At 40.3% G+C, this 25,264-nt stretch overlaps 1 protein-coding gene across 1 annotated transcript in view; it reads left to right on the top strand.

Annotated features, from left to right (window-relative positions):
- Nucleotides 1-23,957: 23,957 nt before the first annotated feature.
- Nucleotides 23,958-25,264, top strand: part of TAFA4 (TAFA chemokine like family member 4) — a gene marked incomplete at both ends in the record, with an annotated part of 117,660 nt that continues 116,353 nt past the window's right edge. The window contains one exon of the mRNA XM_084247746.1: nt 23,958-24,072. Within this exon, the coding sequence (XP_084103872.1) occupies nt 23,958-24,072 (115 nt within the window). The remainder of the gene's footprint in view (nt 24,073-25,264) is intronic.

A 25,264-nucleotide genomic window follows, 5' to 3' on the forward strand; every position in this document is an offset into this window, starting at 1 on the left:
TAGATACCTGATATAAATGGAGGAAACCTGGTAACTGCCTCTTAGCAAATATTACACAAACATCCTTACACATTTTACCTCTTTTTAGGATAACAGTGGTCTGTTTACTCTTGGACTTGTGACACCCATCATTCCAAAGGTCTTAGAAACTTCGTCTCCTTTTTCTTACACTGTTCACTGAGAAATTCACTGGGTTCCAGCTCTCCCAGTTTATTTCTAGAAGAAAAAAATCATGGAATCCAGCTGTTTTGCTTCCCCAGGTTATGTGTATTTATAGCACCCGCTTTTAGATTGTGGGCTAACTTTCAGAGGTGCTTGCTTTGAAGGAGACTTTCTGTAGGAACTCTGTGGGGAGAATGAGGCCATTCCTGCACTTGCAAGTGGGAATACATTATAGATAGTAGTTGCAAGAGACACCTGAATGATTGGTGCTTTCTATACAGGGCAAAAAAACCCAAAACATTTTTTTTTTTTTTAATCTTCCCCAAATCATTCTGCAGCTGTTTCCTGGTGCTTTTGTGACTGGTTTATGCCTTGCACAGAAGTCATCACATCATGTTTTCTTTAGAATTTTTTGTGTCAGTCCTGACACAATTGATGGGTGATAGATTCAGCTTAGATGGGGGTTTGGGGCTGGCAGAGGGCAGCTCTGATATTGCATGCTGGAGACACCATTTTGCCAGCCCCTAAAATATATACCCTCTAACCTCTTCTGTGCCATGGGTCCCTCTGGAGGTTTGGAGAAGCCAGTGGATTCTGTCTCAGAATCGTGTTTTAAATCACAAATAACAAAAATTCATAGGACTACACAGAAAGCTAACCATACCAAAATGTAGTGATAGAAACACAGTAACATGTTTTCTCAAGGAGAATGTGTGCTTCTGTATTCATGAAAGAGCATGATATTCAGGCATTAAGTGTTGAATGTTCCAATTGCCTGCAGCTAACTGGAATGTGACTTGAAGATACTTTTTTTTTTTTTTAAAGATTTATTTATGCAAGCACTGGGTACAGTCAGAAGCGCGGGAGGGTGAGAAAATTCACCAGAGCCAGAGCAGGGAATAGAACAGGCAGACCAACAAAATATACTGCTGAGGGGAGCAGCGGGCGTGGCAGGAGAGGTCTGCACACCATGTGGGACTCTCGCCAGCGGCCGGGGATCGAACCGGCGCTGCAGAGGCTGCAGGCAGCTTCGTAGCCCAGCGCTCAACTGCTGCGCCACCAGGGGAGGGCCACCTATGTTTCTTTTTGTGACTAAGTCACCTGAACTGCTAAGTACACCTGTGACTTGTTACCAGTATTCATAATAATAATAATGGAAGGAAATGATGACTTTCAGACAGAAGTTAGTGAAATTGAAGGAAGCACTTGTGTTTCCTCATCTTAGTTCATGGATGCTGAATTCTGTCCCTGGACACCAGATCCATAAGCCCTGTCGTCAGGATTGTCAGTTGTGTCTGGTGTGCCCTGAAGCTCCTGTATGCTAGGTGAGTGGGTGATGCTTTGCTCTAGCATTGGCCTTACAAGGCATGTTTGGCAAATGTTGGTTGCAGCAATGTGTTGCCTAGCACTGTGCCTGCTTTTATTATAGGTCAGATAAATGTCCAGGATGAGTACGATGATGTTGGGATGTTTTTTTGCCCAGATTCCTGACTGGTTTTTCTGGGAGTCCCTTTCATCTGTTATAGAAATAGGCATTGATTGGGAGAACCAGTGATGTCTGAAATTACTTATTAGATTGAAAATACATTGGAAAGTGATTTTACTAACCTGGTATGTCAGGTTTTCTCAGGCAAGATCTACTTGCTGATTGCCACTTTGCATAATGTTGTGGAGGGACCTGGCCTGCTTTTGTTTTGACAGCAAGTGTTTCTGTATCTAGTAAAGGTTTTCATACCCGTATGCAATATATACATCCAAACAAATTAAAAATATTAGAGGAGGAAACCCCAAAGGAAAACTCTAACTGTAGGGTGCATACCTAAAGTGAATGATAGAGGTATTGGCTGAAAAAACGGTAGTTAGGCGTAAAGCAGAGGGTGGGTAAATGAATACCTGTTTTTAGATATTGGAAACAGTAGTGCCCAGTGGTTAGGAGGGCAGCTCTGAATCCTGGATTCGTTTCCTAGCTCTGCCACTTGGTAGTGCTTTGGGCAAATCACATTACTTCCCTGCACCCAAATTTACTCCTCTGTAAAGTGGAGGTAATGATAGTACCTATTTCAAAGTTTCTGGCAGGATTACGTGCATTGATAGATAGAAACCTCTTGGCGCAGAGCCAAGCGTTTTTTGTATGTGCTCTAGAAATAGTAGTTAGCTGCTGCTGTTACTCACTATAACAACTCATATTATCCAATCCCTGTGTCATGCCTCATTTGAACTTCACAGTAACTCAGGTAGCTATTTTAAAATCTATTTGAAGTTCAGAGGGACCCAAGGATTTGCTTATTGAAAGAATGTGAATCAGCAGAGATGAGAACCAAGCTTTGGGATGGCAAGACCTACCCACATTCTGGCACGTTCCCCTTCACTTGTTATAGCAGCTGAAGTCGGCGTTTGCAGTTTGTTTCAGGTTTTTCAAATGAAGAGGACCGATGCCTCAGGCATCTAGCACTTTCTAATAGAACTTTCTGCAGTGGGGGAGATACTTTGCAGCTTTGCTGTCCAGTGTGACAATGTTCTCCACATGGAGCTATTGAGAAATTGAAATGTGGCTTTAATTAATTAATTAATTTTATTTTACATCATTTTTCATTTTTGTACAATGTATGCATTTTCATCATGGTTATAGTCCCCATATAATTCCCACCCCCCTTGTTTTCATCCTACTCCTCCCCCTATATTGTGTCTCTGGTTTATAGTTGCTTATTGATTTTGATTTTTAATTTATTACAATTAGTCTTTTTCCTGGTCCCTTATTTAGGTTTTCTAAATTCCTGCTATGAGTGAGACCATCCAGTATTTTTCTTTTTCTTTCTGGCTTATTTCGCTGAGCATGATCCCTTCCAGTTCCATCCATGTTGCTGCAAATTGCATGAGTTTATCTTTTTTGATTGCTGAGTAATATTCCATGGTGTATATGTACCACATCTTCTTGATCCAGTCATCTATTTTTGGGCATTTGGGTTGTTTTCATAGCTTAGCTATTGTAAATAGTGCTGTAGTATAAACATAGGGGTGCAGGTGCCCTTTTGAATTAATGTCTGTGTCCTTTAGATAAATACCGAGGAGTGGGATTGCTAGATCATATGGCAGCTCCATCTTTAACAGGTTGAGGCATCTCCACACAGCTTTCCATAGTGGTTGGACCAGTTTGCACTCCCACCAGCAGTTCAAGAAGTTCCTTTTTCTCCACATCCTTGCCAACATTTTAAAAAATTTATTATTATTTTTTAAATTTTATATATTTTTTACATCATTTTTCATTTTTGCACAATGTATAATGTATGCATTTTCATCTTGGTTATAGTCCCCATAAAATTCCCACCCCACCTTGTTTTGATCCTACTTCCTTCCCCACCCCCCATAGTATACCAGGAGAAAGACTAATTATAATAAAGTAAAAATCAAAATCAACAAGCAACTATTAACCAGAGACACACTGAAATGTGACTTTTGTGACTGATGAACTTGATTTAAAGTTTTACTTAAATTGATTTAATTTAAATGGCCACACATGACTTTCAACCTGACAATATAGGTAGAATTGCTCTTGGTATAGGAAGGCTTGGGTATGAAATCCTGTTCCATTACCACCTGTTTTATCTGTACCCTAGGGAAGACAGTTCCTGGATACTTAATTTCCCTGTCTATAAAATGCCATGATTCTACTATGATTCAATTAAAAACTCAGTCTAGCTAGTTTAAACAAAGAAGTCAATAACAATTATTATTTTTAAAAAGGTTACAGGGTTGTTTGTGGAATCCACGGGGAGAGATGAAGGCAGACCAAGGAAAGGCTGCTTATAGAAGCTTCAGGAATCTGGATCACGCTCTTCTGTCTTCTACTCTTTCCATGTCTGTGTCAGTCTTATCCATGAAGACAGGCTTTCTTTGTTCCCCTTGCCTATGATGAAAGAAACATAGCTGCCCACAACTTTTAATTTTTTATTTTGTTTATTTTTTAAAAATAATTTGTTCACAACTCCCAAATTTATATCTCCCTCCTTTGATGGCTTATTCCAGAATGACTGACTACCTTTCAGTCTTGATTTTCAGTTCCAGGGAAGAGAAATCTTCACTTGGGATGATGTGAAATTAGCCATAGGTGGACTAAATAGCCCTGCTCCTTATGAGGTTTGGTGGGGGCTCCAAATGTTCTCACAAACAGTGATTGTGAGTTGGGGCCTCAGCTCAGAAAGTGTCTGTGGTTAAACATGTTGCCACAAGGTGGAAACTGTGATTGAAAAACCCAATTTGTTCAGGAAAGATTAGAAAGCCCTGTTAAGTTTAGGTTTACAGATTCATCTATTGATTCATAATAAATAATTGCCTGGGTGTATGCCAGACTGTATGCTAGGTGCTCTGCGAAGAGTTAGAGATACAGAGAAGACACCTGATTCTCGTCCTCATAAAGTTTCACATTTTAAGGGGAAGACCCATACAAGTGTGAAAATGTATTTCAGAAGACTCAAGAAAAGACTACAATTTAGAAGTTTTGCTTAGTAATTAAGAGATTCTTGCCTGAGAAAGTGATTGCTTTTATAAGACAGGAAGACTTAGTAGGAATTAACTAGGTAGAGAAGGACAGAAGAATATGTTTGGCTCTGAACAAAAGGAGTGGCATGTGCAAAGGCCCTGTGACAGGAAGGCTAGAAAGCACCAGAAAAGAGTTGGCTAATCTTAGAATTTCATTGCTTCTCTTCCTTCAGCCCCAGCCACCAGAGATGCTTTGAAATTGAATATAATTGATGGATTAATTAAAGGTTCTGTGTGTCACAAAGGTAAACCTGCATTTCATGTATCAGTTTTTATGTTCAGCTGCAAATTATGAAGTCATTTTTCCCAACTACTTTATTTCCTTTTATGGGCATGCTTGCTGCCAGGAGGTTTTCCTGATGCTCCAGTGAAGCTGTGATTAGTGAATTTTTGTGTGAAAAAATGGACTCCACATAAAAATTTCTTAAAGCTTGGGTTCTGGTTATAATGTATTATGAATGTGAACTGGTTTCCCTTTTAGATACCTAATAAGAGGAATCTTCTCCCAGGCCTTTGTCTGAGTCGCTGATGTCAAGTCATAGGAGGAGTTTAAGATACTATTGTGAATGCTGCCAGGTTTTTCTAAACAAAGGGGGAAAATACAGAGTGTATTGTCTGTGGATTGCAAGTTTTGGTTATTTGGTTATTCCCATATGCATGAATTCTGTTTTTCAGGTTCATAACATTTTATTGGAACCACTCTATCTAAAACACCATTATTTCAAAATGTAATTAATATTGAAGATCATTAATAAGATAGTTTTTTTTTGTACTGTCTATATTAATAGTTTTTTTTTAATTTAAAGATTTAGTTATTTATGTATACAAGAACTGGGATAGAGGCCAGAGGTGTGGGGGATGGTGAGAGGATTCCCCAGAGACAGAGTGGAAATAGAACAGGCAGACCTACTGACGTACACTGCTGAGGGGAGCAGCGGGTGAGACAGAAGAGGTCTGCTTGGCCATGTGGGTTTCTCTCTGGCCATCCAGAGATCAAACTCATGCAGCAGAGGCTGCAGATTGCTTCACAGTGCAGTGTTTAACCCTTTGTGCCACCAGGAGGTCCAATAGATAGTGTTTTTGTACTCTTACAGCACACCCTCAATTCAGATGGGTATTTCTTACTTTTCATTGAAATATTTGTAGATAATTTGGTTTGTAATATTTACATATGAAAAAGTAGATAAGTGGCAGAGATGCATGTGATGATTAGGAAGATTCCATCCTTTTAAACAACTCTGTGCTTGAAGTGGGAGATGTTCTGGGTTGAACTTTCTAATTTGTTCAAGTCCCAGTCTTTAAAAAGTCCTGACTCACCACTAGCCACCTCTACCTGTCCCTGCTAGTTTTACAAGACTGTTTTCCTATTTTACATTCCTTTCCTTCTCAGATGGTGGAATCTCCCAGCATAGTTTATAATCTTGAGTCTACTGCTTACCTGCTTTATGCTTGGGCAAGTAAGTAGAATTGCTTCTTTTCTCCCCTGTCAAATAGAGCTTTAGAGCAAAACAACATAGCTGCCTTTTGTGGTTGTTCTGAGAATGAAATGGGATGAGAGGTGAAGTTGCCCAGCCCAGAGTCTGACCTTGAACCGTCATTTACTAAATCATTATCCTGCTATCAGATGCTTTGATTTTCTTCTCTTGACTTGGACAAGATGCAGAACAATCAGATATGGCTTTCTAGCATTTTCTAGATATGCTTTTTGATGGTTGTGTAGTATTCCATTGTGTATACACACCACTTCTTCAAAATTCACTCATCTCTGTCATTGGGCACTCAGGCTGTTTCCATAACTTGGCTATTGTAAATAGTGCCACAGTGAGCATGGGAGTGCATTCATCCCTTTAAGTGTTTTTTCATTGTTTGGGCTCATACCAGGAGTGGAATACCAGAAACTCCATACTGTTGTGGAAACTCCATACTGTTGTGGAAACTCCATACTGTTTTCCACAGGGATTGGCTCAGTCTACAATCCCCCTAACAGTGTACCAAATTAAGCATTTTTATGGACATGTTGATCATGTTTTCAGACAAAATATTTGATTGTGAATTATCATTTGATCTTTATTAAAACCCATCATTTGTCCCATTCCCTCATACCTTGCAATTTAGGAGCACATCCATCAACGAATACCAGTGATTCAGTGCTTATTAGTTTCTTATGCTGTGTAGTCTGGGTAACATTTTCCATTTTATTATTTGGAAATAATGCTTTATTAATCGTGGGAGCTGCGATAAGCTAGGAATTTCAGGTTTTAGTCTGACAAGTAGGATGGGTAGATAAAGGGGACTAGAGGAAGAGATAATTAGGACAATGGATTTTTGGACACAATAAAGCATATGGTGTGTTATTCATCTATTTACTTATTTATTTCTGGCCCCAACAAAACAGATTTGAGAAAACCTTCATAATTAGTAAAATATGAGGTAAAGGGAAACTGAGGACAACTAAGCATATAGTTAATACATAAAATGCATGAATGCAAGGTCCTATTCACTTATGGAAAGGGGACTATAAATTTACTGAGTTTCTTAGTAGCCAAAGTGAAAACTATTAATTATAGGATGTGCACTGTCCCTAAAATTAAAAACTAGTAATCTGGTAACCAAACTCTGAGATGTGACCCTGGCAGTTAGTTTACCAGCTTGCCCTCATGTGAAATGTCTTGAGACGCCCAGCGGTGTATGTAAAAGACACCTTCTTTTTTTTTTAATTTATTTTATTTATACAAGAACTGGGGTATAGGCCAGAGGCATGGGAGGGTGAGAGAATTAACCAGAGACAGAGCGGGGGCAGAACAGACAGATGGACTGAAAACACTGCTGAGGGGAGCATTGGGTGAGACAGGAGAGGTCTGCTACGCCATGTGTGTATTTCCCTGGCTGTCTGGGAATCGAACCTGCGCTGCAGAGGCTGTGGACAGCTTCACAGCGCTGCGCTCAACCCACTGCACCATCGGGGAGGCCAAGGACACTTTAAAGTGGACTAGCTTCATGGCTGCTCTGCTTGCCATACAGCTGGCCAAATTCATGCTTTCACTTCTATTCAGTAGGATGAAACCTTAGCATGAGACCAGTCAGTGAGTCAGCAAAATGTTATGCCAGTTTTTCTTCTCTTGAGGGCATAGCCTTTTGTTGTACTTACCTGGTAAGGTACACAGTGGTCTTAGAGAGAATTAACGGAAGGACTAATGGGAAGGTTGCAGAGCAGGAGCTTGCTCACCTGCTCACTTAAGCACTGACTAATTCCTTCACACACCTTTGTTAAGGACCTGATTTGCATAAGGCAATGTTTTGTCTCAGGACATCAATTTTTCTTTGACTCTGTTTGTCACTTCTCTGCTTCAGGCCATCACTGTTTCTTGCCTGGCCTCATGCCATAGTCTCTCAGTTTCTCTGTCTGCCCCTAGAATGTGTTCTCCACCAAACAGCTGGAGGGCTCTTTTGAAAACCTAAACTATCTCCTACAGTTGACTCTTGAACATCGCGGGTATAAACCACACAGGTCCAATATTTCTATCCGAGTGTTATTCATTCAGGGATTCAACCAATCAGGGAAGTGGAACCTGTGTGTTCTGAGGATCTGCTATAAGTTATATGCAGATTTGTCATTGCACAGGGGTAGGCAGCCCAGTCCCCCCTCCTGCCCACTACCCATTGTTCAAAACTATTTCTCTCCTGCTTAAAACTCTCACTTCCCATGTAGAATAAATCTCAGCCATGGCCTCCCCGATCCCTGTCACCTGCCCTTGAGACCTCTGTGACATCACCCCTCCCTCTTCTCCTGCTCCCTTGTCCCCCTGCCTGTATTTTGTTTTAGGTCCCACAGTCCATGCCATTGCTCTGCCTGAGTTGCACTTCCGGAAGTCACATTATTATTCACCATGCATCAGGTTGCCTCCTCAGGGAGCCATCCCTGAGCACTTGGTCCAAGTAGCCTCTTTCCCCCAGTCCATGTAGTATCCACCACTTATTAGCTTTTGTTTCCTCTCTGACACATCTCTCAATCCCCAGTTACCTTATTCACACTGTTGACCTGTTTGTATGTCCTCCCATGCTAGAGTGCAAGCCCCAGAGTGGGACGTTTTCCCTCCTCTGTGCCCAGTACCCACACAGGACCTGGTGCAGAGCAGTTCATCAGAAATACTTGTTGACAGAATCATGAGGGGCTGAGCCACTGGGCACACAGACAGACTGTGAAGATAGCGCTCAGCACTCCTCACATTGGCCAGGTGCCCTGCTTACCTCCTCTCCCCTACTTTCTCCAGGACATCTGTGGTTTCTAGCAGCCCTTCTGTCTCCCCCACCAAATCAGATCTGAATGAAGCAAAATAAACCCACACACATATACAGATCTTCCCCCTCAAAAAAGAGGAAAGAAATAAAACAATTAAAAAATCGCCACATTTATTTTTCTCCTCCTGACTTACTTCACTGAGCATAATCCCTTCCAGCTCCATCCATGTTGCTGCAAATGGCATGAGTTTATCTTTTTGATTGCTGAGTAGTATTCCATTATGTATATGTACCACATCTTCTTGCTCCATTTGTGTGTTTTGGGGCATTTAGGTGGTTTCCCTAGCTTGGCGATTGTAAATAGCACTGCAATAAGCATAAGACTGCAGGTTTCTTTTGGGAGGAGTGTTAGTGTTTTGGTGTATCAAGCTGACTATGGATCAGAGTTATACAGCTGGGGAGGGGAGGGAGGGGGAGGGGTCAAGACAGGGAAGATCAAAGGGACTATGGGGATGGGTCATGGGTGCTATGGTGGGAGAGCTACAGGGGCTGCACCTGAGGGGAGAAATCAAATGCAAAATGAACCACAGTATAAGAAAATAAATTAAAAAAAATCCCAGCACACCTCTACTCCTTTTACTTCTCTGTGGTATTGTCTCCTCCAACAAGTTTCCTGGATTATAGCAATCCTCATGGATCTTCTGCTCGTTGTCATTGTTAAAGTCTTTATTTTTGTTATTCCAAAGACGATTTCAGATGCTGATGATCTACTCTTTTGGTTGCTCCACGTAGGCTTATCACTTCTGAATAGACAGGAATTGGACTTAATTTCCCCCAGCATGTACTGGTGCAAAACCAGCACCTGGTTGCTTTCAGTACCTACAGGCTGAGTATTTTGAGCATCTTTAAATAGTCTCAGGAGCTTTGATAAATTGTAGCATGGATTTGTGTTATAGCAGTAATGGAGAACCACAAATATTGAATTCCATCATGCTCTTGTGTTACATGTAAAATTACACATGAATTACCATTTCATTTGAAAGCATTTTTGATTTAACATTTCTGCAATATCATTTAGTATGATACTGTTACTGAAATAGATGGCATTTTATGTATATTTAAGGATAGTTTGCATTATGCTTATAAATATGGTTTTATTAAAAAAATAAAACGTATAAAAGCACGTGTATCAGTAAAAATTTAGCAATACTAGAAGACTAAGAGACTTTCTGTTTTTGCCACAGGAGGGCAGTGTTGTCAAACAAAAAATAATTTTAAGCTTGAAATTATAGTAAAGCTTTTAAAGAGCATTTTTCCCCACTAGTGGGTTAAAATGGCCATTATTCTCTGTGATGGCCACTGTCCTGCTGTGTAATCCTGCTGCAGGTAAATTTGCTGTGCATATGTGTCCATGAGCTTGGTACCAATTGTGGAATCACACTCTATTTTTCGTAAAATGCTCTTCAAATCATTGGTCAGGGAACCGTACCTTGGCTGTTACTAGTTGAACTGTATTCATTTGCAGGTGAAGATTTTGGGGTGCATTAAGGGGAAGCAACTATGTGGGAGTGAAACTAGATACTCACACTTATTTACTTATTTAGCAACACAGATTTAACACCCATGATGTGCATTATGCTGAAGATTAGGATCAAAAGAAAAATAAGATAGCATTCCTCTTCCCCTTGTGATGTTCACATTCTGGATGTAAGTGAATAGCTACCCTCTCCCCTTCCTCGCCCCCCGCCCCCACAGTGATGATTAAAATTGTGCAGATGCTGTTATTGATAATGAAGTGCAACTTACTTGATTTTTATGAATATTATTTATGTAGGTGTCAGATCATACCACTAAAAGCTTTTTAGCTAAAAGCTCAAGTGCTTGGCAACTTGTGGGTAGCCTCTAAAACATTATGCTGGGTATTTATTTTGTTAATTTTAAAATCCTTGGACACTCTGTTTTGATTATTTGAAAAAGGAGAAAGGAGAGGAAAATTTCCAATTAAAAACCAGTCTAATTAAAAGAAATAAGCCCTCTGCAGTAAGGATAATTGGGCCTTGAGAGATTTATGGCTAAATTGCCATTACCGTTCATATTTGTTCAGCCCCAGACCTGGGCGGTCTCCTTGGACAGCAAGCTGGGAACCCATGCTGCATGTCCCTGGGTTTGTAAGTACATCTTGTTTTATGTAATTGGCCAGTTTGTTTCTTTGTTGTTTGTACACCAGCTTTCCGTGAGCCATTGTCACTTAGTGATGAGTGCTTTTGTAGTTCACTGTGGTCACTGGAAGGCTGGAGTTTTTCTCCACTATTAAAATACCATTTGTTCCTTCTTTCATCAAGAGCGGATGTGCCATTGCACTTAAATAGGAATGCTTTGTGGTTTTAAGGAATTTGTCAGTTCTTCAAATGATAGTGTGAAACTCATAAAAACATGGCACATCTTTTTAATTTATTTAAATCATCTCTCACTAGAGGAACCTTTTTAGAGAACTCTCTGCCACCTAATTTTGATGAGATGGCATTGGTAACACTTGAAATTAAAATGCCATTTATAAAATTCTTTCATATTTAATAGACACAATTGTCTTTAATAGCTCATTTATACCAGGCCTGATGTAAAATGGTTCAGTAGTAAATTATTCACAGACTGTTTTAAATAGGCAATAAAGATGCAATTTATGACATGTATAGATCATACTTTGGCAGAAAAACGTGTCCACTTTAACATATGATGGCAAACACGCTCTAAATTACAAACTAATTCTATGCCTCGTGATTATAATAAATGATAGCTGAGTGGGGCGTGAGTGCTGGTCAATTATTAAATACATTTGCTTTCATTTGCATGTTCTTTTTTAAAGATTAATTTATTTATGCATACAAGAGCTGGGGTACAGACCAAAGATGCGGCGGGAGCGGGGAGGTGGTGAGAGGATTCACCAGAGACAGAGTGAGGAACAGAACAGGCAGATTGACTGAAGTACACTGCTGAGGGGAGCAGCGGACGAGCCAGGAGAGGTCTGCTGCGCCATGTGGGCTGCTCCCTGGATGGCTGGGTATCAAACTCATGCTGCAGTGGTGCAGATTGCTTCATAGTGCGGTGCTTAACCCGTTGTGCCACCAGGGAGGCCCTGAGCACATTCTTAAATATAAGAAACTCATTCATACAGGTCTGGTCTCAGAATAAATTTGTCAAGAGAGGTTCTGTTTGGTTTGCATACTGCTTTGGAAAGACTGAGAATTTCCAGAGGACAATTGAGTTTGCTGTGCTATTTAAGTAACAGAAAATGGAAACATCTTTTCCTCCTACCTGTCTGAAGAAATGATGAATTTCATGCAGGCAACTTTCATTTTGAAATTTCCATTGGCCATCAGACAAGGCATTTCCTTAATGGGACCATTTTTTCACCTTTTCTAATCCTAAAACCTTTTGCTCCCCAAATCCAGTTGGCTTATTTATGAAACACGCCTCATTTCTACTTCTGTCTTCATAGAGTAGAAATGAGTGTGGAAGAACCATTTCCCACAATGTCTAAACTCTTAAAGCTATCCCTCTTAGGCCATTAATAAGAGTTATTCCTTCTTGCACCCTGATACATGAAGACTGAGAACCAAAGTCGCCATGTTCCCCCTGTAGCTCCCAGCCAAGAGGTCAGAGATGAACTGATGGTGAATCTGGAAATAGCTGATTATTCGGCGGGATGCCCATACTGGAGGTGATGAAAGATTCAGTTTGGAAAGCTCCCTGGTGAGCCGGCAGGCAGGCAGGAAAGGGCAGTGCTTTTTAGTAGCGAAGGAACTACTTGTTTTGATATTAAGCCAGAATCTGTTGTGCTGTATCGTTGCAGAAATACGTCGGAATTGGAGATTGTTGGGAAATGAGTCTGAACAGATGCACAGACAAAAGCCTATCTTGAGGGGTTTTGTTTTGACGCTGAATTCCTTCTTAGAAATCAACAGATGTAATTTTGGCTTCATGTGTTATATTCTGGTCCTGGTGTTTTTTCTCTGAAATGTTTTAGAAAAGTTCTGATCTGGAGTGCAGTTGTTTTCCATCTGTTTGTAAAAGGCAACTGAGCCACTCAGGTTCTTCAGAATCTTGCATGTTTGGTCTTGATTTGGAAAATAACATGTGCCTTTAATACACTTGCAGCAAATTAGAATCACTGTTTTGTTTTGTTTTTTTCACTAGCTTTTCAGTGATGAGACAAAATTTATTTAGGTGGTAAATATAAACATCTGAGGCTTATAGTCAGCATCTATTGGCAAATTCAATGCAGTTGTGTACATGCCTTTGTCCACAGGCACAATTTTTTATCTCCAGTGTGCTTTTTGGAAATATTGTTACAAGAATTGGGACAGTGGGTATTTTGCTGTCCAATGACCCACGTTTATTTATTTATTTTTTTAAAATGAGTATTTATTTTTGATTATCCTTTTATATATATTTTTAATTTTTTACATCATTGTTCATTTTCAAACAATATTTGTTTTCCCCCACCCCCTCAGGTGTAGTCCCTGTAGAGTTTCCTTCCCCAATGCACCCGTGCACCATCACCTCAGTCCCTTGTGGTCCTCCCTCCCTCCCTCTGATCCCTCTCCCTCCTCATCCCCTGCAGGATGTCTCTGATTTATAATTGTCCATTTTTGCTTTGTTGTGTTTTGTACTGTTATTATTTTTTTACACTGATGTCTTTATTGGGTTCCCCTATATTTCTGCTGTAAGTGAAACCATCCGATATTTTTCTTTTTCCTTCTGGCTTATTTCATTGAGCATAATCCCTTCTAGTTCCATCCACGTTGCTGCAAATGGCATGAGTTTATCTTTTTTGATTGCTGAGTAATATTCCATTGTGTATATGTACCCACATCTTCTTGATCCAGTCAGGTGCAGGTGTTCTTTTGAATCAGTGTTTTTGTGTCAATGGCCCACATTTAAATCCTGACTTAGTCACTTGCTGACTTGGTGACTGTGGGCCAATCAATGTCCTTTCTATGCCTGTCTTTCCTCATTGGATATAGGACATAAATCCTGCTTTTAAGTGAGTTAATATTCCAAGGTGCTGACACAGTACCTGGCCCATAATGGGTACTGATCTAAATGCTTTTTAAATAAAAACAAAAAGTCCTTCTCTGTGGTTTTGAGTGAATGCTTAGACAGTTTAGTTCATCAGAACATTAAATTATCTACTTTTTATTATGTGGAATTGGTAATAGACTCTGAATCATTTTAGTATATCTTATAAACTGAAGCTTTATTTAAGTAAATGTGGAATGCCTTACACTGATGATTTCTAACTTATTAAAAATTGAAAGAATAGTACAAATAACTGCCATGTACTCAATTTACCTGGATTTGCCAATTGTTTATATTTTCTCATTTTTTTCATTCATTCACTCTGTCCTTTGTTTCTACTTTCCCCCTACCCTCCTTCCTTTCCATTCCTTTCCCCTAACACTCCCAGGGTCATTTGAAAGTAACTTGGAGAGATTTACTTACCTCTTTATTCCTATAGTTCAGACTGTATATTGTAATAATAAGGAAATTACTTTTCTTAACTACATGTAATGAGCAAAATCAGGAAATTTAATGTTGATCCCGCACTAATTTATCAACAGACTATTTTTAGAGATTGCTAATTAGTCCTTTATAGCTGTGTGTATGTGTACATGTGTATTTGTGTGTATGTGTGTGTACACGCGCACATGTGTTTGCATGCAATTCCTTCTGAAAGTGACTGAATTTTTCCTGGGCCAAGATTCAATGCAGGATTATAAGTGCATTTAGTTGCCATGTGTATCTTCTTTATTGGGAACAATTCCTCAGTTTTTTTTGTCTTTCATGACCTTGGAACATTTTTAGAATACAGAGCAATTGTATTGCAGAGTTACATTGCCTCTCAAATTTGAGTTAGTATGATTTTTCCTCATGATTTTGATCCAGATTTCAGGTAACATTGTCTTCTGACTTTGAAGGAAACTCTGGTATTTCATTATTGTAGCTTTTTAGGTTGAAAAGATAAGACAAAAGTGACACTGTAAGATTTGACCTGTGTGGAGTGAGGTTAGTGTAGCAAAACTGATACGAGATATTTCGAGAGTGCTTCTCTACTCCAAGCCACTGCAGCATGAGTTCGATCCCCCGGCCAGGGAACTGACCCATATGGCGCAGCAGACCTCTCTTGTCTCACCCACTGTTCCCCTCAGCAGCATATTTCAGTCAATCCACTGTTCTGCTCCCCATTCTGTCTCTGGTGAATCCTCTCACCTCCTTCTCCTCTGGCCTACACTTATATGCATAAATAAATAAAATAAATAAAAAGTAGTGAAGACAAGTTGATCAAGAAAAAAGAAAGACATGACCTTCCTTGTTTCTTGATAAGCAATCAAGTGTAGGCAGTATTCAGTATAACTGGAAAACAAAATGCTAGTGGTGTCCTATGCCTGGAAACCCCAGAGTTTCTTGGTACTGGGAAATGAAAGTGGGCATTCTGCTTTTTTGTCATAAGGGAGTGACTATTTCCACATAATGTCAACACCTGAAGTGAAAAATGAAAAAATGACTTTTGCCTCCAAATGCTGGGTCTTTTCAGTTCATTCTGAAAATCGCTGGACACAAAATTTTTTTCTTTGTAGTTTAGATATGGATGATATCTGTCATCATTACTAACAAACTCAATGAACAAGTGGCTTTTGAAGCAGACAGCTAGAAAGGACTGTTATTGTTGAGAACAACAAAGAAATGAAATGACTGGAAGTAAATACTTGTGGTATTGCGCACAAAATTATTGATGGTCTTTTGTGTACACAAGTTTAGAAGGGACAAGAAAGAGTTAACCTTTTTAAGCAAGTGCCTAGGGTACTCTCTGAGAAATCTGACTGAATGAGTTACTGCTCAGCCTAAAATTAAACCCCTGACTCTTTGTCTGGCATATGGACTATTAGATCACATTTCTTTTCACTGATGGATCCATTTTTTTAAATGAATTGAAAATAGAATCCCCAGTGGTTCCTTTTGTGTGAAGGACGCAAGATAAATATTAGCTAGGAAAGGTCATATTCGTTTCCAATATGTGGGGAGTTTATTATGATGGTTCCTGATAAATTATACTGTGTTTTTCTTTCGATAACAGAAGGTCATAAGCCCTTGGGTGAACCTCAGGACAAACACGCTTAATAAAGTTGGAAGATCTGGGAGATGAACATTTTTCAGTGTATTTTTTAGTAACTCATATTTACAGTTATTCAAAGCCACTTCCCTCTTGTTGAGTTAATCACTTTAGTCCAAGTGTGTCTCTTACAGCCCCAAAGGGGTGGCTCTTCAAGACTGTCACCTAAAGTTGTCTCTAAGCAAGTTGCGTAGTTACCTCTGGGGCATCCAAAGAGAGAAACCTGAGTGTGCTTGGTGGCGGGTTGACCACGGGTTCAACAGATTCCCAGAGTAATTAGACTGTGTCTCAAGGACCATTATTCTATCATGTTTCATTTTTAATATTTTGGATGCAGATCATTATTCTTCTCTGATACTTAGCTAAGTTAAAAACAGTGTATTTTCATGTTGCAGTTTTTTTTTTTCTTATGATTTTTAGTTTGGAATCATCTGAGTCCTCATTAAAAATGTTTTCACTAAGTAGAATGACTCTTTTAGGTCTGCACATTGAAGGGAGATTTTGAGTGTCCATTATAAAATCACCAAGTGTTCTTTGTAGTTTTGTATGGTGTATTATCTGGGAAACACTTTTGCCATCTGCCTCTCATTGCCATTTTTAGAAAAACGGGCTTGCAGATTGTTTAGTATCCTTTCAGCTTTAAACCACACAATTGCCATGTCTTTATGTCTTGCAAAGATCATTAAGAATGATCTTCATACTGACTTTTTATATTGCTCTGCAAGCTTAGGCAAGTTTCATCAATGCTTCATCTCCAGTTTCCATTTTTGTCCCCTGGTCAATGAATTGGGAGAGTGAAATTATGTATCATGAATGGTTTTTCACCTTCTGTCAAATTTTGAAGTCTTTGCTGCTGAGGGAACTTCTACTTTAAAACTATATTGAAACCGTGGAGAGATAGCATTCACCCTTGTTAGAATGGCCACCATCCAAATGAAAAGAATTCACACTGGTGCAGTCATGGAGAAAAGGTAGCCCTCTGCGTTGTTGGTGGGAAGGTAAGTTGGTACAGCCACTATTAAAAACAGTATGGAGGCTCCTCAAAAAAATTAAAAATAGAACTGCCATATGATCCAGCAGTTCCACTTGAGGGACTATATCCAAAGGAAATGAAAACAGTAACTCAAAAGTATAGGTCTGCACTCCCATGTTGATCGCAGAAATATTTACCACAGCCAAGTCATGGAAACAAACTGTCTATTAGTGAATGAACACAAACACACACAAACACACACACACTCTCATACACACACACAGAGGAATATTTAGTCATAAAAAACAAAATTCAGTCATTTTTGTCAGTGTGGTCGAAACTTGAGGGCATTATGCTAAGTGAAATAAGGTTTAGGGAGAAAAACAAATACTGTATATCACTTATGTATGGTATCCTAAAAAACAATGACTAGACAAAGGGAATAGACTTGTGGTCAAGATGTTGGTGGTTGCAGGATGGGGGGAATTGGAGGAAGGTTGTCCAAAGGTAAAATTTTCAGTTACAAGTATTTGGGATGTAATGTACAACATAGTGACAAAAACAGGCGTTGCTATATAACATGTAGGAAAGCTGTTACGAGAGTAAATCCCCAGAGTTCTCATCACAAGGAGAAAAAATGTTTTCCTTCTTCCTTTTCTTTCTTTTTGTGTTTCTATGAGAAAATGGTATTAGTTGAAACTGTTGTAATAATCATTTTAACCCTTTGCATTCCGAACCATTCTGGACATTGGCTACCAATGTCCCCTGAGAGGGGACAGCGGAGTGCAAAGGGTTAAAATACTTTAAGTCAGACTCATCCTGTACACCTCATGTTGTGACATATGTCAACTATTTTGCCACAAAATTGGAAAAAACTTATATTTAGTTAAATAGTATGTGAGTAGCCATTGAGTACAGAATTCTGTGTCCCTCCCCCAAACATGATGGGACACTTGACAAGAATGGATCTGACTGCTCCCCCCTACCCGAAACTGCAGGCATCTATTGTAAAATGCCATTATTTTGCTCCTGGAAATCTGTTTTGTTTCAACATTAAAATTCTAATGGCTTTTTTGGTTTGTTTTTCAATAGATCATCCAATTTAAAATAGTTTTCTGGAACTGCAGAAATGATTGGTCCTAACTCCAAATGGGAATTTGCATTCATTCTGAAATACAACCTGGAGTAATTGTGTTCGACTGAAACCAAGTCTTATGACGTCTCCAAGGTAAGATGACTTTAACACCTACCTAAAGATGATGTTTACAAAGCATAGAGAATTGAGCAAAACTGAGTATCCTAGAGTCAATGACCTTTGATAAGACTTCTTTTATATTACATTTTTGGGAATTTAGTAATCATAGTTTTTAAAACGTTAACTTTCCTTTTTCAAATGATTTCAGTTTATAGAGCAGTGTTTTATCTCTTCAGTAGGTTAACAGGTGAGATTTTAAACATGAATCAATTTTGTTTTCCATTTAGATAAAAATGTTCAGTGTAGCAGAAATTGAAGTTAAAATATCATAGTAGATGGTAGAAGGTCAGAAATCTTTTTACTGGAGGTCTGGATTATTGAATGAGCTAAGGAATTATTGCTTAATAACTTCCCACTCACCCCAGGCCTTTATCCAGGGACTCATAGTTACTCTTAAGTAAATACTTGCTTAGCGCTGGGAACCTGTTGCAACTTTCCGTGTACCTGGTATATAGAGATGTCCATGAAGAAGGAGACGGATCAGGCATTGGGAGTATCCTTGAAACTTTTGATTTGGGGTTTGTTGTTGGAATCCAGCAGGAAAACAGAAACCATTCTGATTGTGTGGAACAGGGGAAAGTTGAAGTCAGGAAACTGGTCACACACTTCATGGGAGTGTCAGAGAGGCCCCACAGCAGAAGTGCAGGCAGCGCAGTGATGAGCCTGTGCAGGAAGTTAACTGGCCTGGGCTGGAAGTAGTGCTGGTTGCGCCCACAGGGAGCAGGAACCATAGTGGGTGCTTCTGCTAGGAACTGGTGTCATGGAAGAGACATGGCCACTCCATGGATCCTGCTCAAGGCAGAGAAGTTGGGGAGACCTATCTTTTCTCACTCCCCTCCGGGCTCTGACCAGTGTCTCCTTTTGGCTAAATACAGGCAGGAGTCAGCTCTCCAGGGCTGTAGTCAGCAGAAGTCACCCAGGGCAACACAAGTCTGACTGTCTGAAACCTCTTCCTGTGACATTTAGATGAGCAGGGCATGAGCTCTTTATACCTCACATGATGGCTTCTCTTGAGGGCGACTCTCATAACCCCACAAAGTAAATGAGAGACTGGAATCTTTCATTTGAAAATGAACATGGGTGGGTGCTCAAATGCACTACCTGAGTCTTATTTCCTCATCTGGCAGGAGTGCTACAGATCAAAGCTTTCAGCTGTCAACTCATTCTGAGACTTGTCCCTCACTCAAAGAGCCACCCTCTTCTCAGGAGCAGCTCTTAGCCAATGACGATCAATTTGGGAATATAAAGCACTGGCCTCTCACCCCACCTTGGGACCATTGAGAAGGGTTATCTCAACTCTGGAACTCTCCTGGGGGTATCTGAGGCCTTTCTCCTTCTGCCCTGCCTTCCTCCTTCCCTCCCGTGGGTACTGATCATAAGAGGAACCCTTAATTAGTAACCTCCTGCTCATCAACTTCCATCTCAGTTGGCTTTTCAGGGACCCCAACTTGTGACTCATATCTTCTCAGATATGCTCTGTGAGTTTGGCAAAACCCACCCTGACAGGTCTGGGTATATAGAGACTAACAACAGGGGATCCAAAATTATGTGGGACAAATCTTACCTGAAAGATTTAGTCTGAAGTTAAGAGATTCTAAATTGGTTAAGACATGGTTCCAGGCAGGAAAATGAACCCACTAAGCAGGAAAAGATGCCCAGTAATGCCCAGTGGATGAGTAGAAGCTGGCAGAGACGTGGGCATCTGGAAATTGAATTAAGAAAGGAAGCTGGGGCCTCCCTGGTGGCACAAGGAGTTAAGTCTCAGCACTATGAAGCTATCAGCAGCCACTGCAGCACCAGTTTGATCCCCCTCCAACGCCAGCGAGCTAACTCATGTGACAGAGCAGACCTCTCCTGGCTAACAGTCCTGTCTCCTCTGTCTAACACTCCTCTCAGCAGTGTTAGATCCACCTTTTCTGCTCCCTATTCTGTCTCTGGTAAATCTTCCCTCCCTCCCCCCACCTCTGGCCTACACCCCAGCTCTTGTATGCATAAATAAATAAAATAAACCTTTAAAAAAAAGAATAGGAAGGTGGATTTCAGAGCTGGGTTGAGTTGGGAGGCTTTTTAACAAGGGGTGGGAGCATCTCATAGCTGATATTCTCAGAAATGTCCACATCCCACAGAGCGCATGGTGGCTACATAGTCAGATCCAGGAGATAACTGCTCAGAAGCCCCCTTCGGGATCCCAGGGGAATGTGGATGAAAGGCAAGGACAGCAAAAGAAGATGCTTCTACCTTTGTAGAATGCTTTCCTTGGTGTCTGTTTTCAGTGATGTAAATCTTGAAAACAACTTCTATCTAGAAACTTCTATCTAGATGCTCTCTCCCCTCGTTAAAAAGCCTCCCTACTCAACCCAGCTCTGAAATCCACATTCCTATTCTTTTTTTAAAGGTTTATTTTATTTATTTATTTATGCATACAAGAGCTGAGGTGTAGGCAAAGGTGTGGTTTTGGATTCCTAGATGGACTGTTGTAAACCACTCATATTGGTACACTTGACTGAAATGGATTGTTTGCCCCCCCCCTTTTTTTTAAAGATTTATTTATGCATACAAAAACTGGGGTATAGGCCAGAGGTGCAGGGATTGAGAGGATTCACCAGAGACAGAGTGGGGAGCAGAATGAGCAGATCTACTGAAATACACTGCTGAGGGGAGCAGCAGGCGAGACAGGAGAGGTCTGCTGTGTTATGTGGGTCAGCTCCTGATAGGGTCATAGTGCTGCACTTAATCTCTTGCACCACCAGGGATGCCCCGTTTGCCCATTTTTGGTAGACATATTCTAAGGTCGTCCCTAAGATTCACACCCTCTCATGCACCCATCCTGTTATCATCTCCTGTCCTGGAGTGTGGGCCAGTTTAGGAATATGAGGGGTTCACTCCTGTGATTAGACTGGTTTTATGGTACAAGACTGCAAACGAATGTGTTCTGTTTGTTTTGCACTGTGTTTTTAGACAAAACATGAAATTCATTGCCAACATCTGAAGTGTGTAGTCAGAATGCTTGAAAAATTGATTCTGCCTTCCCTGTTATATACATTTCTGCACTGCAGCGCCATGCTGGTATGGTGGCAGTGCCCCCAGACAGGTCTCCAAAATCCCTACCTTTCCCAAATGTTAGCCTCTTTTTTGAGGCTTTTTTGAGCCTCTGAGTTTTTGACCCTGAAATAAGAGAGAGAAGCCTTTTTAACAATCAGATCAGTAAATGATATTGGGGTTAACAACTGGAATTTTAAACATTTCATGTGGGACAAAGTATCCTATTAAGAATTTGGCAACTAAGGTATTTTGAAACTCCATGCTCTCCTTTGTTAACAAATTAATCAATTTCCTAGAATCATGACATAATTAAGTAACAGCATCCAGGCTCACATAGGCTTACCTATGTGTCCTTTGTTGCCTTTCAAACTATAGTTCTTTGGGTTTTTATTTCCTCAGCACATGTGTGAGGTGGGGGAGACAGAGGTAAGCTTTGAGAAACCAAAGCAATGCAGGCTGTTCAAAGCAGAGAGACTGGATGTTTCCATGTCCATTTAGAATTGGGATGCTTGGGATTTCCAAGACCAAGGGCTAAAAGAGGCCAATGCTTGTGTTGCATTTAACCCCAAGTTCTTCAAAGATGGTCTTGGAACCTTGCTCTGGCCTCATAGTTTTCAATGAGCCCCATGACACCTTTTCTACAAGATCTACTTGACCGAATTGTGAGCAGCTAAGACAGGACTGGAGGCAGATCCTGCTCCTTGGGTGTGATGTAGGCGCTGGGGAGGCTGCAGTGCCTTCTTGCCCATCTGGAATCAGAGTTCTGGAAGAGCAGCAACAGGCTGTACCTTCCCCTAGGACCTCAACAGGGGCTTTGCATTGAGTGTTAAGATCCAGCCCCAGGCGTTTTACATTTGTTATGTAAGGGGATTCTTCTGATTCACAGTGGTAGATCTTATCATTTTGGACACCAGGAGGCACCTGTCAGGCAGAACCTAGTATCACTGGACTTTCAAATGTCATCTTCTCATGTTCACTTGAAAAGTTACTTTAAACAAAGGAGTGAACAAAAAAGTTAATCAAGTCTGATCTAATTTCCCTCTACTATCATAAAGGTCAGGAAATTAGGGAGGAAGGCATTTTTGGTATTTTCCTTTTATTTACTACTCTTTTGGGTTTATTTTAGAATAGATTGCACAGTCTCAGTTGTGAGCTGAATGGTCTCTGAGCCATCTGATACTCGCCATCTGTAGAAAATTAAGTTGACTTTCCCCCTAGCTTTTTTGAGATATAATTGACACATAACACTGTAAGAGTTTAAGGTGTAGAAGGAATTGATTTGCCATGTTTATAAATTGCAAGGTGCCTATGCCCATAGATTAGCTCCCACTTCCGTCCTGTCACACAGGTAGCACTTTTTTGTGTGTTTTTTTTTTTTTTTGTGGTGGGCACGTTGACAAATCTCTCTTGGCAGCCATCAAACATATGATGCAGTGTCACTAGCTATAATCATCCTGTATATTACATCCCTAAACTTGGTAATCTTTGAACGGAAAGTTGTTCCCTTTGACCAACATCTCCCTATTTTCCCACCCCAAACCCTGATAACTACCACTTGACTTTCTGTCTTTGTGATTTTGGCTTTTTCAGATTCCACGTATAAGTGAATCCATGTGTTCTTTGTCTTTCCTGGAGTTATTTCACTTGGCAGCATTCCCTCAAGCTCCAGCCACATTGTTGCAAGTGACAGTTTCTTTCTTTTTCATTGTTGACTAATATTCCATTGATACAGTATACATGTACATATCACATAGTCTTAATCAATTCATCTGTTGATAGCCACGTGATATTAGTTTTATATTTACCTGCACTTGCCCATATTCCCATCAAACTATGAGATTGGCGAATAAAGTAGGAGGCTGGCCTTCTAGCCAGAGGGTCTGAACATACAATCACAAGAAAAAGCTTTCAGGGAAAGTGTGCAGAATTTCTGTGCAGAGACCACACGTCTTTTATTGGAATCTAGCTCTAAGTGTGCTTGTAGCTTTTTAAATTTCACCACGTGAAGTAATATGAGACCCCTCTGTTCTATTAGGACAGCTCAAGGCATACCTTGGCGATTTATAAATGGACTTCTCACCAAGGCATGTTGCTGACTTGGAATACATTAAAAAAAATTTAAAAATATGCATATAAGAACTGGGGTACAGGCCAGAGTTGTGGGGGGTGAGAGGATTCACCAGAGATAGTAGGGAGCAGAACAGGCAGACTGATTGAAATACACTGCTGAGGGGAGCAGCGGGGGAGGCAGAGGTTTGCTGTGCCATGTGGGTCACCTCCTTGTCCGGGGATCAAACTCATGCTGCAGTGGCTGTTGATTGTTGAGACTTAACCCCTTGTGTCATCAGGGAGGCCCATGACTTGGAAAAAACTTTATTTTAAAAGGTGTTTATTGAAAATTGAGTTAATGTGCAGTGCAAATAAGGTTTGATTGGCTTCTATTTCCTTGGGGGGAAAGGAGTCCAAGCATGTTTGGCTGCTCTTTCCCAATTCTCAGGATCATGTTGGCTGACAGGCCATTTCCCCTCCCACCCCCCGCCCCAGCCCTCCCTGACTGGCACCCTGTTTTTTTCTCCAGGATGAGAGTCTATGCTAAGTCAGTGTTGCTGTCGCACTGGCTCTTTCTGGCCTACATGTTAATGGTGTGCTGTAAGCTGATGTCTGCCTCGAGCCAACACCTCCGGGGACACACAGGTAAGTCCTTTAAGCTCATTATGTGCCACTGAGATCAATTAATAAACCCTTTCAAACGCCAGAGTCCACATTTTAGACAGGTAAATTTACAAGCGCATTTGATGGTGTGTAATAACCAGAAGAAGCACGACATGGAGTAAACTAGTTAAGTGGTTTGATGCTTAGAGTGTTGTCCTGAACATTCTTTGGGCTTTTTATTTCTTTTTCTGTCCTGAGCAGACGTCTATTTTTGAAATGATTTTTCACAAGGAATCCTGCAAACTCAACAGCATTCTATTAGTTGTGTGTGTGTGTGTATGTATACACACACGTGCATATACATACATACATGCATATATCTCTGCAATTTCCTCTGAAGATAGAACATCTTCACTGATAAAACTGAAACAAACATTCGCCATGATGTGATGGGTAGCATGCAGATAATTTAAAACCCTTTTAAGAGGCGTGGAGAAAAGACAATGAGTGACTTGAAAAAAAAAAGAAAGTAAGTGGTGTTGACTTTTGCATGGGACTTAACATGGAATGTGTCTGAAGTTTTTGAGAACCATTCGCTAATTTCTAGTGAGACCTGTGCCTATTTTGCTTATTTCTAAAGAAAGATGAAAACACCTAATCATCTTTCTGTGTGCGTGTTTATCTCCTCTTTCGTTGTTATAACTACACTTAAAGTCACACAGAGTTGGAAACTCCCCAATGAATTGTGTTTTCCCAAATAATTCATATTTGTCAGTGGGCTCACTGCTGGACCATTTACTGCCTCTGCTTTGGTAATTCAAGGCGTGGCAATGCCAAGCATGCTTTGACTCTGTAGGGAAATGGTGCAGCTTGAACCCTAAACCATCTGTGTGTCAGAATTGTAAATTCTGTCTCCCAAAGGTCTTGTGTGCATTTTATTAGATATCCTTACCCCCAGACATATAGCAGGTCATGCTTGCCACTCAATTATTCTGATATTTTAAGGGTAAGATATAATTTTAGGCTTAGATGAATTTTAAAACCCCTCATAACTCAATTTTCCCTCCTCTAGTGACAGTTTCAAGAAGAAGAGCAAGATGATTGAAATTTTAATGACTTAGCATTAAATCAATACCATTTGGCTACCATGAAATGCCACAACTAGTTAACTGGTTATTGCACCCTATAGCTTTTGATGAGCTTGTTCTTGAGAATAGAGTGCTTGAAATCATTA

Source organism: Talpa europaea (assembly GCF_964194135.1).
Source record: "Talpa europaea genome assembly, chromosome: 11".
Classification (NCBI taxonomy): Eukaryota; Metazoa; Chordata; class Mammalia; order Eulipotyphla; family Talpidae; genus Talpa; species Talpa europaea.